At 44.0% G+C, this 13,743-nt stretch overlaps 1 protein-coding gene across 3 annotated transcripts in view; it reads right to left on the reverse strand.

The window, feature by feature from the left end:
• Nucleotides 1–13,743, reverse strand: part of UBE3B (ubiquitin protein ligase E3B) — a 54,897-nt gene that overhangs the window by 31,928 nt on the left and 9,226 nt on the right. For all 3 annotated transcript variants that reach the window (XM_038575391.1, XM_038575392.1, XM_038575393.1), the window contains 7 exons: nt 12,155–12,240; nt 11,008–11,090; nt 5,895–6,000; nt 5,474–5,594; nt 4,024–4,201; nt 1,912–2,075; nt 599–766 (listed from right to left, as the gene is read on the reverse strand). In XM_038575391.1, coding sequence (XP_038431319.1) covers nt 599–766; nt 1,912–2,075; nt 4,024–4,201; nt 5,474–5,594; nt 5,895–6,000; nt 11,008–11,090; nt 12,155–12,240 — 906 coding nt within the window. The remainder of the gene's footprint in view (nt 1–598; nt 767–1,911; nt 2,076–4,023; nt 4,202–5,473; nt 5,595–5,894; nt 6,001–11,007; nt 11,091–12,154; nt 12,241–13,743) is intronic.

Genomic DNA, 13,743 nt, shown 5'->3' on the forward strand with positions numbered 1-13,743 from the left:
TCTGCTCTTCAGCTAAGGTCATGATCTTGGGGTTCAGCCCCACATCAGGCTACCTGGTCAGTGGGAAGCCTGCTTCTCCCTCTCCCTCTGTCCACTGTTTCCCGTTTGTGCTTGTATCAAATAAATACAATCGTAAAAAAAAGTTTCTGAGATCATACGAGATCAGGCATGTTCAGGGTGGTATGGCCATAGACCAAAGGAAAAAAAAGTGATGAATGCAAAGGGAAGGGTAAAACTACGTTATTTCAACTTAAACATCATATACATCTGTGGTACAGGTGGTTATCCTTGGACTATCGGATTAAATATGGCCTTGCTTTTTTCTTTTCTAATTTTCTAGTCAGAAAAAAATAGTAACTTTTGAAAGCAAATTGCACTCCATAATGAAAAAAAGAGCCAGGTCTCAGGAACGAACTGGCAGCACTGGGACTGAGGTCAGTGTGAGCCATTTAACTGAGGTGCAGCAATCTCTAAGAACAGCTCAAAAATATCCTTCCTTCAAAACCTATCTCCTGAGCCAGAAGAAATTCAACTTTTTCTAAGAAAAATCCTTTGCCAAATGTTGGAGATGGAAGAAGGCACCTCAGGACTCCCAAACCTGTGAGTATCTGCAGCCGGATCTGGGTCAGAGTCGTCAGTGAGGTCTGGTAGAGGACACAGATGTTGCAGACCTTCTGGACCTCCACAGAGTCCACACGCTTACCCCCAACAGGCCTGAGGATATTCCGAACGGATGCAGACTTCTGAAATGCACGCTTCAGGAGATCTGGCACGGAGGGAAGGAATATGTGAGCAGACGTTCAGCCATCTGCCAGCTTTCACTCCATAAAGAGCATCTCAGTAAAGTGCCCGGTTTACAACCAGGTCTGGACAATGGGGCAGCTGCCTTGACTCAAGTCATCTCTTTGGGATAAATTAGAAAAGCATTCACAATAGGCTTTTAGGCGGCACCCAGAGACCTCTTCAGAACATCAGAAAATATCTCAGACCAAGCCAGACATATTCGACTGCTACAGGGGATTCTTTTACTGGGCCATGGGAACCTACAGGTAAAAATCCAGCAGACTATATTAGGGAAAGATGGGTGAAGGCGGAGGGCCTGGGTGACTCATGGTTCTCTGTGCTTTAAGAGGGAAGCAGCATCAACCTTGAGTACTGATACTCGGTTTGGGTACTGATACTTGACTTTAGCTTTAAACTTTCCCATTTACGTTTACATCCTGCTGAAGGGAGACTGAGCCCCTGCCCACGGACAGCCACATGATGGAGACTGTCTGAGCCACACTGGATGGCAGAAGAAAAGTCACCCTGAACCTGGAAATCTGCCACGGGCAGGTGACTCCACTGAATTCTGTGTTAGTAGCATTTCCTGAACTTTCCTCAGAGAAGGCACCAAGAAACCTTCCCACAGAACCTATGACTAAGCCAAAGAGGCAATATGGGGGTGGCCCAGTCAGTGACCCATACAGGTCCAAATGCAAAGGACCTTTATGATTAGGGGCTCAGAAAGGCTCTACTTCCCCTAAGAAATGGGCCTTCCTTCTTCTTGTTTTAATGAGTAAGAGAAGATCCACAAACCCCTTTTCATTCTAGCTACTACTAGAAATTCAGAGCCAAATGGAAGTTCAGAGATCCCCACCGTACTCCTTGTGGAATATCCCCTAACTGTGGACACTTTTCTCTACACCTGACCTTGGTCTTATTCACTTATTTGTTTCCCTGGTCCTTGTTTTCTATCCCCTAAGGGTTTTCTGTTGATCTGCTAAATGTGAACTTGGTTGAAGCAATCTTAAAACCTTTGTGGGAGAAGTCCGAGTGTCCCAGAAATGGAGGGGAGCGGGCACACAGGGACAGTAGGAACTGCACTTGAGCCAAGCAGAGCCCCAGGCTCGGCCTGCCCCAGCCACTCACTCTTTACAGGAAGCACATTCTGGGGTGATGCTGGCTGCACATGGGCTGGTTCCTGGTTCTCCACCAGCTTCTTGCTCAGGATGTCACTGAAGAAGATCCGGATCAGAGGCACCCCCCACAGGAACTGCAGCTGCTTAGTGATCAAGGGCATTGACTCGTTAAGGCTAGGAGAGAGCAGGAGACCCAGTGGGTCAGTCCCACCTGACGCTGGCCATGGAGAGCCCACTCAGCTCCCCACTAGGCCTTCCACTTGGAGAGGTGGCAAGGGCCTGCCACTCAACATGGCAGATAAGAGGGCAAAAAAGAGAAAGTGGGATCCACAAATACCACTGAGGGCCTAGGTGCACAGAGTAATGACCTCTTTGTCTTCTCTACAGCATTCCTACCCACCCCAGGGCCCCAGGCTCCCATGTCACAGTCCTCCCGGGTGCACAGTCCTCTCCTGTCTCTGTTCTTCATCCTGACCCCACCCCATTTACCACTCAGGCGACAAAAGCTAAATGATACCTGCTTACTGTCCTCTTCTTCACACTAGGCTGCAGGCCCAGCCTGCAAGTTTCCATGACCCCTAACTTTCTAATAGTCTCCGTGCCTTCAAGTGCTCCATTCCCCACTGCACGTGGCACTCGAAGCATCAGACTCACTCTTAAAATCTGCCTTCATCACCTCCTTGCTCTATATCCTGTAAAAGCTCCCAGCATCACAGTAGAAACAGCTACCACCCACAACCATGGGGCAGGCCTAGAGGCAGGCCCTTGACATACTTTATCTCATTCGATCTTCTGAAACAACAGTATCTGAGGGACGGGGAAAATCGTCCTTGTGTTTCAGGAGAGGAAAGCAGGGTAAAATGGCTTGTCCAGAGCCCCCCAGAGCAGATCAGGCTGCACAATGCTATGTTCCCCTGCCCCTCCTGCCTCCCACAACATCTCTCCTGAGTCCCAATCACACATGCTCCATCCTTTTCAGGCTAGGGTGTCACACAGGGGCCTGTTGTCAGCTGGCAATTTGTCTTTTCAACTGATGACACTCAGGTACGATGAGGAAAAGGGAGACAATCTAGGGATTTCTTTTCCTGGCCCACATTCTTTGCCTCAAGGGTAGCTGCCGGGGACACAAATATCTAATAGGAAAACAGCTGGGAGCCACAGCCGCCTTTGCTCCTGAGACCTGAGACATCTCAGTCAAGAGTATAGGTTTCATTTTCAAACTTGTGATGCAATGCCGCCTTACTTAATTTCTCTCTTCTTGCCTAGGATTTTTTTTTTAAGATTTTATTTATTTATGATAGACATAGAGAGAGAAGCAGAGACACAGGCAGAGGGAGAGACAGGCTCCATGCCAGGAGCCTGACGTGGGACTCGATCCCAGGGCTCCAGGATCGCGCCCTGGGCCAAAGGCAGGCGCTAAACCACTGAGCCACCCAGGGATCCCCTCGCCTAGGATTTTTAATGTTTGAGTTTTGTAACTAAAAAATTTTAAGTTAATATTCCATCTCTTGAAAGGGATGAGGTTACTTTTATCTCTTTTCAATCATGTGTCTCATTTTATTTTATTATTATTTTTTTAAAGATTTTATTTATTTATGACAGACACAGAGAGAGAAAGAGGCAGGGGCACAGGCAGAGGGAGAAGCAGGCTCCATGCAGGGAGCCTGACATGGGACTCGATCCTGGGTCTCTAGGATCATAACCTGGACTAAAGGCGGTGCTAAACCGCTGAGCCACTGGGGCTGCCCGTGTCTCATGTTAGTATTTCCAAAATATGGCAGTTTAGGGAGTCAGAAAAAGCGATATTGAGAAAGAAAAAAATAATAGTGCTAGATATGGTTCATAATTTACTACGGAATGAAATTCAAAATAAAAGGACTTAAAAAATTGCTATTTACAGGGGAAAAAAAGAAACTGAAGGGACATTCACGCAGGTTGTCTCTGGATAGTAGCTTAATGCGTTTTTATTCTCTTTTGGTCTTATCCAGATTTTATTCAGCGAAAATACATTACTCTTGTAACAAACGAAACACAAGCTGGAAGGAAGAAAGAAGGAAGAATGAGGAGGTGATGAGAGACAGGCAGGGGACAAAAGAGATGGCCATTTGCCTCTAGGACTTACCCATAGTCCACAGATTGGGAGAACCAGCCAAGGACGGGGTGCCAGTGTGTCAGGTTGGATTTCTTCTGGGACACGTACTTCTGACAGTAGCACAGCATCTGGGTGAGTAAACTCACGAACCCGTCTGTCTCCTCCTCTAACACTTTGGGGCTGAGGGAGCCCAAGTGTAGGAGGTTGCCTACAAAGAGAGGAAGCTGAGTGCAATGGGCCCAGGTGGCCTGCTGTGTCACTGTCACGACTGTCGCCTTGGCCTCCCACAGCCATGTCCACAAGCAGGAAGAAAGTCCTTGTGGAGAGGCACCTGGCAGTCCCAGGGCTGCAATGTTATATACCTGGCTTCAAATCCTGGCCCTGCCACAGAGGAACTATGTGCCCCTCAACTTACCTCACCATTTTGTTATAAAGATGGCAATAAGGATCCCCACTCTTGATGTGAGGGTTATAATGAAGTAACATATAACGTCAGGCAGGTAGAGGTGTGTGATCTTTAGTGAGCACAACACTGTATTTTATTGATTGATTGATTGATTATTATGGTTAAGAATTTTATTATCAAAATTATTATCTCTTGTGAAAGTTCAAATGTTACAGCAAGGTATAAACACTCCCCTTGAGAAAGAAGTGATATTTCTTCCCTTCCAAGAGTTCCCCCCACCCCCCGCCGCCACCACCCCCACCCCTAGAGGTCTGGTCTTGACAGCACCCTGCCCACACAGAGTGGCTGGGGTCTCTGCACGTGCCAGGCAGGGTGAGGGCCGCCTGCCCGCTGGCCTCTCCCCCTGGTTAAAGCCAAAGGGAGAAGAGCACAACACTTTAATAGTACACTGATATTTGAAAATCAAGAGTCAATATAAGAACAACCTTTGGAAGGACATCTGAACATTCTGGGAAATCATCGTTGTTCAATGTTCACCCAAGTTATTTAATATGCCTTGGTGAGGACTCTCACCATAACCTCTCTTAAGATTTTGCCCCCAGAACCTTTTTCTATATAAATTTCCAAGTGATGAGAATTACATACCACTGCTAATTTCAAATGCTTCTATTTGCTCCTGTCTTTTATTCATGTACAAAAAACCATAAAACAGATGATGCAGACCCCACTCATAAAAACACCATCCAACCACACCTGCCCTTCTCTCTGGAGATGAGAATTATCCAGGCAATTCCTTGCATCTTCATTTTTCCCTTGGCTGTCAGGAAGCTGAGGGCAGAAATTTAACATTCATATACACTCACTCAACTAGGTTGCCAGATTGATAGATTTTCCATTGGTTTTCAATTTTGCATGTTTATTTTCTATCTGATTACATGTCTTTTAAGTACTTCTAAGGGTTACCAAAAACAACTCATGATTTCCAGAACAGCAAAAAACAAAACAAAAACAAAAACAAAAAAACTGGGCTTTTTCCTGACACCCAGAACACAAATTCCAGACACAGGTACTCACCCATCAGACAGAGTGTATGGCATCCTTCTAAGCTTTCACATACATCACGGCATCGATCTTCATTTCTTAAAAATGTGATGAATTTACGAAGCATGTCATGAGATTCTAAAACAGTGAGGCGCTGCAAACAATTGCAGACTGTTAGGGTGGGAGCTGACAGGAAGAATTTCCCACCAGAGCATGAACTTGATGGCTTGCAGATCAACACTTGGATGCCAAACGTGCTCTCAATGGCCAGGAAGAAAATGAACAAAGATGAGAACCTGGCTCTCTGGCCTGCTAACATGAGTGTGCCTATGGTGGTTACCTTGCTTAGAAGAACTATCAGGAGAAGAAGTGGAAATTAACAGAGAAAATATCTTACTAATTTCTAAGAAGAAAGGGAAAAACGGACTAAGGGGAGAATCACAGAGCCACTTACCTCAGGGGTCACTGTGCTGAGATGAGTCACAAGAGCAGGCACAGACATGATGTGGATGAGGAATGGCCGAATCAGATTGTCTGAAAATTGTGCGGCAATCACAGGGCTAGACACAGACAGATCACCTTATTCACACAGGTTTGCGCGTCACCCCAGAGCCAAAGAGCCACTCTGCCAATGCCCCCAACTCCCCTGGAATTATGCTTCACAGGACTTCTAGGAAAACTAAAGGCTGAAAATGGGGACACCCCAAGGTGAGTGGCTGAGTCAGTGAAAGTACAGCTGCAGGATGCAACTACGAGAAATCCATTTTGAAGTTTTACTGACATGAGAGAATATTCACGCTGTAATAAACTTTAAAGAAAACAGAATAAGAAACTATGTCTAAGGGAGGTGAGGGGGGAGGTAGTGGCTGAGAGGAAAGAAAAGAGCTTCTGGAATGCTGGCACTGTTCTATTTCTCAAGGGGAGTGGTACTTATGCAGCCATGTTTACTATGTGATAACTCACCAACAATTCACACTTCAATTAAGCAATTTATTCTAAGTATGCATTATGACAATAATACTTAGATATGTTTACATATAGATAAGCTCGTAAGTATACATAAGTGAAAAAAACCAAGAAGGACAGATTTAAAAAGAATGTTAACAATGTATATCTGGGTTGTAGAATCATGAGGGACATTTTTTCTTCCTTATGCTTTTTTGTTTCACCCAGGCTTTCTACAATAAGCACACAATCTTCCATAATCAGAAAAAAAGATAATTGTTATTAAAATAAGATAATGACCCCTACCTGCCTTACACCGAATATAAAAATTAACTCAAAATGGATTATATGCCTAAATGCTAGTTTTATAACCAAAATTATAAAACTCTTAGAAAAAACATAGGAATAAATCTTTGTAGCCTTGGGTTTGACAAAGATTTCTTAGATAGGACATAAATATCACAAAATTTAAAACTTTGTGCTTCGAAGGACACCATCAAGAAAGCAGACAACTCACAGAAAGGAAAGAAACATTTGCAAATTATCTCCTGATAAGGGGACTTTTATTTGGGACATATAAAGTACTCCTACAACTCAACAACAAAGGACAAATAACCCAATTAATCAACAGGCAAAGGATCAAAATCGACATTTCTCCAAAGAAAGAGATACATATGGTTAGTAAACACATGAGAAGATGGTTAAGATCACTGGCTGTCAGGGAACTGCATATCAAAACAACAGGGAGGGATCACCTCACATCCATGAAGAGAACTATGATAAATAAGATAACAAGGGTTGGCAGGAACATGGAGAAACTGTAACCTCATTCATTACTAGTGGAAATGTAAGATGCTGAGGCTACTTTGGAAAAGTGTGGCAGTTCCTCAAAAAGTTAAGCACAGAGTTACCACATGGTCCAGCAATTCCACTCCTAGGAATATATGCAAGAGAAATGAAAAATACTTCCACACTAACAACTTACAAATGTTAATGGTAGCACCATTTATGGGCCCTTATAGAAACAACCCAAATGTGGCAGTCATACCACAGAATATTACTCAGCCATGAAAAAGAACCAAGACCTGATACATTCTACAACTTGGATGAACTCACTATGCAAAGTGAAAGAAGCCAAGCACAGAAGCCATACATTGCAGGATTCCATTCATGTGAAATATCCAGAACAGGCAAATCCCAAGGGAGAGAATGCAGACTAGTTGTTGCTGGAAGCGCTGGTTGGGTGATTGGGGGTGGTGATGGTGACTACTGATGGGTATGGGATTTATTTCTGGAGTAATTGACACATTCTAGAATCAGACAGTGGTGATGGTTACATGACTCCGTGAATGTACTAACCACCAGTGAACTGAGTTTACTTTAAATGAGTGAAAGGTAGGATATGTGAATTATAGTTCAACAATAAAGTTATTTTTTAAAAAAAGTAAACACCAGAGGTCATGCAGGAAAAAGAAAAGTCGAACTTACAGGAGGAGATTGATATCTTCTAGCTAATATACTCCAGTGGCAATGACCAAGTATGTTACCAGTATTTAGACTATCAGAACCTGTATTATTAACTTTACCACTTTCAAGGGTACCATTTTTGGGAAAAGAAAGCTGCATAAGGCTGAAATGATCAAAATATTAGTGTCTATGTAAACCACCCCGTCTATAGAAGGCTGACCAACCAAGCTAAACTCACTGAGCTGAGCTGGAAAAAGAGAGGTTCACCGCACAGTCCCCGTCAACAGAGAGTTCACACTGCAACCAAGGAGCTGGACGGGCACATAGGAAAAACAGAAACTGAGCCTGGACAAACCAGAGGCCTGGTTCATAAACGGAACAGGGAGAATTTTAGAACGTTTCCACATGCCACAAGTTCAATATATATTGTTCCTGGAATATAAAACTGTGTCCAATACATGAGGCAAGTGTACAGAATGAGGAGTAAAGAGTATGGGCTCTGAAGTCAGACAGCCTGGGTTTAATTGAGACCAGGGTTACGTGGCTTAACCTCTCTGGGCCTTACCTTCTTCCTCTATAAAACTGAGATTAAAGAGTGTGGTGAGGAGTCAATTCATGAGGGTAGGAATCTTAAAACAATTGTATGGCCCATGAACATTAGCTGTTTGCATAAGATTTGGTGATCATGCCTAAACATATGATCTATAATTTTACAGACTTTCAGTACCATATCCCAGTATGACAAAACCACTAGACACCTTGTTTTAAAAGGCCCTGGCCATTTTCAATTACATACAGATATTCAGAGGGGGGAAAAGGTACACTATTTAAGAAAAAGACTTTAGAGCAGCCCAGCCTTCACAAGTGAGCCAATGGACTTGAACACAGAGTGAAAAAGTCTAAAATGATGGATGCTTCCATATTCTTAATGGAGAAGAATGTGCTGGAATGGCCAGATGTGACCCTCTTGGTGAATCACACTCTGACGACCATCCCAGGACAGAGGACGGACACTGGAACAGAAGGAAAGATTTGTATTCTCAGCAGAGGACGAGGCAGAGCTGTTGCTGTGCCCCTGAGCTCAGGCATCTGTGTACCAACTCTTTGCTGCCCCTGCCAGAGGAGAGGGTGGGCAATGCTGGAATGAGCCATCCCAGAAGGTGATCAGGAAAAGAAGTTGCCGGAAACCTCCTGCTGGAAAACCTGTTTGTACTTACATCTCATGATTCATGAAATACAACTCCTCTCAAGGTCTGCAAGGAAGGTATCATTGTTTACTAGATAATCTGGTCTACTTCTGAAACTAATTATAGCATCATTGGTTGATTCCTGCCCCTTTGTCTTAAGGATCTTGCTTCTAGAAACTTGTTGTCCAACGCAATAGCCACTGGCCACGTGTGGCTCCCAAGCACTTAAAATATGGTTAGTTAAGTGGCAGCTTTAAGTATAAAATACACCCCAGGTTTTTAAGACTCAGTATGAAAAGAAAAAAATTATTAACTACAAGAAGTGATTTAAAAATACTGACTTCATGTACAAATGATTATATTTTAGATATACTGGTTTAAATAAAATAGACCATTAAACTTAATTTCCCCTTTCTTTGGTAAGATTTCATTTATTTGAGAGAGAGAGAGAGAGAGAGAAAGCACGAGTGGGGTGAGGGGCAGAGGGAGAAGCAGACTCCCTGCTGAGCAGGGAGCCCAATGTGGAGCTCGATCTTGGGACTCCAGGATCATGACCTGAGCTGAAGACAGATGCTTCACTGACTGAGCCACACAGGCACTCCTCCTTTGGGCTTTTTTAATGTTCTCATTGTATTTCTATTAGACAGGGCTGCTCTAGACCAGCCTTGTCCAATACAGTTTTCTGTGATGACAGAAATATCTATTTGTGCGGTCTAGTAAGGTCATCATTGCTCAGGCATACATGGCCCCAAAGCACCTGAAACATGGCTAACATAACTGAGAGACTGAATTCTTAATTTTAATGTATTTCTATTTAAACAGTCCCATGGGGCTAAGTCTTTAGTAGAAAGCACCATCCAGACCAGGAGTAGCAAAATATGACTCACAGGCCAATTCTACCCATGGCCTATTTTTCTAAATACAGTTTTATTGAAACACAGCCTTTCTTGCTTATGTATGTATTGTTTATGGCCACTTTGTGCTAGGATAGCAGGGTAGTTATAAGAGACAATGTGTGGCCCACAGCACTGAGAATATGTACTAGCTGGCCCCTTACAGAAAAAGTTGTCCAATACTCTAGATCATCATGTTCCAAAATAGTATTCCAAAGAAAAGGACTCCATGGGGCATTAGTAGACATGCTCCACCACTGAAAATTAGGCAAGGGTATTTCGCATTCAGATATGTTCAAGCCAACAATCAGATTAAACAAGCCCAAAGGTTCCTATACCACGGGACTTGTCAAGAGCTCCCTGAAGTAAGGTGCCCTGTGGATTAGCAAAGGGGGCAGAGCAGAGAGCTCCACCAATCTGACTGGACCACAATACTCTCTCTGTCCCAAGTTATTATTATCTTGGGGATTAAGATTATCTGGTTACCTTATTAACATCTCTCCCAAGTTAGTGCTCCTGTCAACAGTTTAAGAATATTCTGGATCAGTTAACAGACACAGCTTTGTGTATCTGGTGATTCTCAGAATTGTAGGCATAATTTCCATACAGAAATATTTAGCTTCTTATGTATTTTGTATTGCCTAAGTGAAGGCAAATAGCAAATCTTCTCTGAGCCTCCAGATTTGAACATTTTAAACCTGTGTTCACAACACTACTCCCTAAATCCTCTACCATGGCCACCACTGGGCCTCCTCCAGCTCTCAGGTTCTCTATATCGATTAAAAGCTCAAAAAGGAAGATGCTTGTATCTTGGGCCCTTGGTACAATGAAAGCAATTCACTTGGAAAAGCTTCCTTCAAATCATGATGCAAAAAATTCAGGGGCACAGATAGAAGAGCTGCCGCGCCAAGAGATGCATGATGATTGGAAGAACACTTCCTGTGAATTCCAACTAAGTGGGCAAGCCCACACATAAGGAACATAAGAACATAACATAAGGAACAGGAGGAAAGAAGAGTGAGAAGAGGAAGCCTCTCGAAGCACGACAACCCCTCATCTGGAGTTTACTACTTACCGCAACGCTAGAGAAAAGGTTGCAGTTAAAGTGCCTTTGGACAAACAAGGCCGGGGTCTTGCCAGGCCACGGGTTAACAAGATCTGAAAAACAATGTTTTATTTTTATTTATTTTTAAAAAATATCTTATTTATTCATGAATGACAAACAGAGAGAAGCAGACACGCAGGCAGAGGGAGAAGCAGGCTCCCTGCAGGGGAGTCCCTGATATGGGACTCGATCCCAGGACCCCGGCATCATGACCTGAGCCGATGGTAGACACTCAACCACTGAGCCACCTAGATGCCCCTGAAAAAGAACATTTTAACTGGTCAGCAGATAGTGCTGACTTTATATTCACTTGGACGTAAAGCAGCAGCATGGAAGTAAAATGAAGGCTTCAGATAAAAAACTATATTGGAATGGATTTCAGAAAAAAGGAGAGCAAAGTAAGGGTTATCTCCTTCATTATGCTACTCTGTCTCTCAGTATCGTATTTAAAGTAAGAAATAGCTAAAAAAGTTTACAGCCAGTGAAAAGGATACCAGACTTAAAATTTCACATGTATGTGTTCCCCCCTGTATTCTGGTATCCAGCAAGCTTCCTCACTGAAAAGAACAGCTGATTCCACTACTGTTGGCCATCATGCCACCTCACAGGGTTTGTGTGAGGAGAAAAGGAAACCTGATCAGGAAGGGGCCCATCTCAGTCCCAGGCAGTAGGAAGGGCTAAATCAATGCTACTTGTTAAGCTCAAGAATTCCAAAGTGCTTTTATACAATGATTAGAGTTCTTGACAGTGCCCAGGGTGTGTGAGCTGGCACAATGAGGGGCTATGTGGACAGAAGGTGTTTGAGGACAGAGCAAGAAAAGTAATTCCAGATACCATCCAAGAAGGAACCCGAGGGAGCCAGGCCCTGAGGCCTCCTTCCTGACTTTAAATGTCAAGTGACAGGGTTTTTCCTGTAGCCAAAGATAAAGGGATCCTAGCGCCACTGTCCTCCCTTGACGCAAACCACAAGTGACTCAAGTAGGGAAAGGGACAGGATAAACTCCTCCTACAAAAAGGTTTCTGTGGGGAGTGCATCAGATGTGCCAAAATCAGCTGTAAAAATCCAAGTTCAGGTAAGGAAGAATGAGGTCCCACATTAGGGGATGGGGTCACAAACCTGCAGCACAGAGTAAAATCCATGTTGGTTGAGATGTCCCATGATGTTTGCACAAATGTGGTTCATGGCTGGTCGAAGAGTCTCCCCTAAATGAAGAAAAAAGGCTCTGGTCTTACTGTGAACTATTTATACGTGGGACAGCACATCAAGCCCCAGGCTCAAGTCCATAAAAAAAAAGTAGATTTTCTCTGGCTTGCCTTTCTACTCCCCTTTGGTTTGGTACCAGACACAGGGAGAGGCTGATCTCCAGAATTCTTTCTCCCAGAAGGTCCAGCCCAAGTGTCACCTTTTAGGTGATGGGTCCTATCACTTCCCAAGCCAGAAGTTATGTCTCGGCCTGAGTGCCCACAGCACCTTTCCTAATTCCCTGTGAGGGTCTTGTACTTTCAGCTCTCTGCAGCTGCCTCCTCTCCCCACTGGAATACAAGCTCCCTGGAACTCAAGGCCAGAATTCACCAAGTTTTAAACTACCCCCCAACAACCAGGCCTTAAAATCACCTTCTCCTCTCTGGCCGGAAGCCTTTGCACAGATAGTTGCCTCTGCTCTCAAAGTGTTGTCCCTCTTCTTGGCTCTGTAAATGCCAACTGTCCCTCAGGCCCTTAGCTCAGATATCACTTCTGCAGGATAGCCTGAGCCCCCAACACAGTGATGCAGGTCCTCTTTTAGCCACTCAACACTCTCATTTCTCTTGTATGCCTCCTCCCGTGCACACATTTGCCACACTGCTGTCATGATATGTGTTTGTGTGTACATTTTGCCTATATTCATACACAGCCACAGAAACAGGACTTCCCTTTAGTGGCTGTCTCCCTCACTGGACTCCCTGGTTCTCTAAGGAAGGGCGGGCACAAAGCAGTTGTCCAGCACCCAGAGCCCCTTCAGGGCAGTGACCTCTGTATCTCCAGCCCCTGCACAGTATCTGGCATGGAGAAGGCTATTTGCTGAGCGGATGGAGAAAGTGAACAGATGAAACACATAATGCTCAGTGCACTATCTGGGGAAGGAGGCAGCTTCACAATACAAATTTTATGAGCAAAATAGAATTATTTGCTGCTCAATGATTCTGACAAGAATGACAAGGCTTGAGGGAATATTATCGCTTGGAGGCTGAGGTGCTATGGGAGTTTAAAAAAATTAGATCAGAGGGACTGTGCCTTTAAACATAAATGCAAAGAGAGATTAGAACACACAAGACTGAACATATCCTAGATACTACATATGCTATCCGATGGAAGTAAGTGCATCTTCATTTGTATGGCTTCAGGTCCCTCCCTGAGGCTTATGGTGGCAAATATGCTTCTTAAAAAGGTGAAAAGGTCTCCAAGCTCCCTATGCAAACTTGGGAAAGGGTTTTTTTTTTTTTTTTTTTTTTTCAACTTCTTATTTTTATTTTTTGGAAAGGGTTTTTTTTTAAAAATATTTTATTTATTTATTCATGAGAGACACACACAGAGAGAGAGGCAGAGACACAGGCAGAGGGAGAAGCAGTCTCCATGCAAGGAGCTCAATGTGGGACTCGATCCTGGGTCTCCAGGATCACACCCCAGGCTGCAAGCAGCGCTAAACCGCTGTGCCACCGGGGCTGCCC

The sequence above is a fragment of the Canis lupus genome, chromosome 26 (assembly GCF_011100685.1).
Source record: "Canis lupus familiaris isolate Mischka breed German Shepherd chromosome 26, alternate assembly UU_Cfam_GSD_1.0, whole genome shotgun sequence".
Classification (NCBI taxonomy): domain Eukaryota; kingdom Metazoa; phylum Chordata; class Mammalia; order Carnivora; family Canidae; genus Canis; species Canis lupus.